We start from the raw sequence: 1,116 nt of genomic DNA on the forward strand, positions 1-1,116 counted from the left end.
AGAATTGGTACTGATTTGTCACAATAATCTGCAAATGTGGTACTGATTTGTCACAATCAACTCTCATTACCAGCATCCAGTAGCAAGTTCAGATAACCAACTAAAGTTCAACATTCAGATAATCACCTAAAGTTCAACCACATATCCATCCAGTTCAACATTACAAGCATCAAGTTCAACATTACTAGAGTACTCCACCAGTACTCCACCTCAAGCATCAAGTTTAACCAAAATAACACCACAATATTTGACATTACATGGCTCCTCCACCTCCCATGCTAGCAGTGAAGTAGGACATCCATCCAGTGTGTGTGCCATCAGTAGGAATGTCAGCATATTGCCTTGGGGCAATGAATGGCATTGGAGCACCTCTTCCAGCTCTTCCTCTGCCTCTGCCAGCTCCTCTTCCAGATGGTGGTGGTGTAGTAGAAGTAGCAGCTCCTCTTCCTCTGCCAGCTCCTCTTCCTCTTCCAGATGGTGGTGTTGTAGTAGAAGTAGCAGCTCCTCTTCCTCTGCCAGCTCCTCTTCTTGCAGATGATGGTGGTGTAGGAGCAGAAGCAGCAGGTCTTGGTTGTCTTGCTGTTGGTGCAGTAGAAGGACCAGCAGCTCTTGGCTGTGAGGTACTTGGATTAGCCTTGCAAAGAAAAGAAAACAGTTAATAATGCTAGAAAGAAATGTACAAGAAAGAAAACATTAGTACATTTGAAGGTGAAAAATTATTACCACATGCTTATTCTTCCTCAAAGCTAGCTCAGGCTTCAACTGTTTAAGACAGTTTGTGTACCTATGCCCTTGGAGACCACAATTGCCACATGTTATGGTCCCCATTCTTGAAGTTTCTTTTGGCTTTGGTACTTCAAATTTGCCCTTGATCCTCTTTTCTTTCCTTCTTCCTCTCTTGATTTTGAATGCAGGTGGTTCTATGTCTGGACCAGGGGTCCTTGTCCAATCATGCTCACCAGGCACAGGAAAGATCATTGGTTCATAAGCTGCAGCATAAAAATCTTTCTTGAAGAATTTGCTGACATAATCCTCTGGTTTCCTTTTAGCCTTGTTTATTGCAGAGATGGCATGGTTGCAAGGTATGCCACTAAGGTCCCACTTCCTGCATCCACA

At 43.5% G+C, this 1,116-nt stretch overlaps 1 protein-coding gene across 1 annotated transcript; it reads right to left on the reverse strand.

Annotated features, from left to right (window-relative positions):
• Positions 1-174: 174 nt before the first annotated feature.
• Positions 175-1,081, reverse strand: LOC119346765 (splicing factor 1-like). Its single transcript, XM_037615936.1, has 2 exons — positions 724-1,081; positions 175-634 (listed from the first exon to the last, which is right to left on the reverse strand). The coding sequence occupies exons 1-2, from the start codon at positions 976-978 to the stop codon at positions 254-256; spliced, it is 636 nt and encodes a 211-aa protein (XP_037471833.1). The 5' UTR covers positions 979-1,081; the 3' UTR covers positions 175-253.
• Between the last annotated feature and the right edge of the window lie 35 nt (positions 1,082-1,116).

This window comes from Triticum dicoccoides, unplaced genomic scaffold, assembly GCF_002162155.2.
Source record: "Triticum dicoccoides isolate Atlit2015 ecotype Zavitan unplaced genomic scaffold, WEW_v2.0 scaffold50219, whole genome shotgun sequence".
NCBI lineage: Eukaryota > Viridiplantae > Streptophyta > Magnoliopsida > Poales > Poaceae > Triticum > Triticum dicoccoides.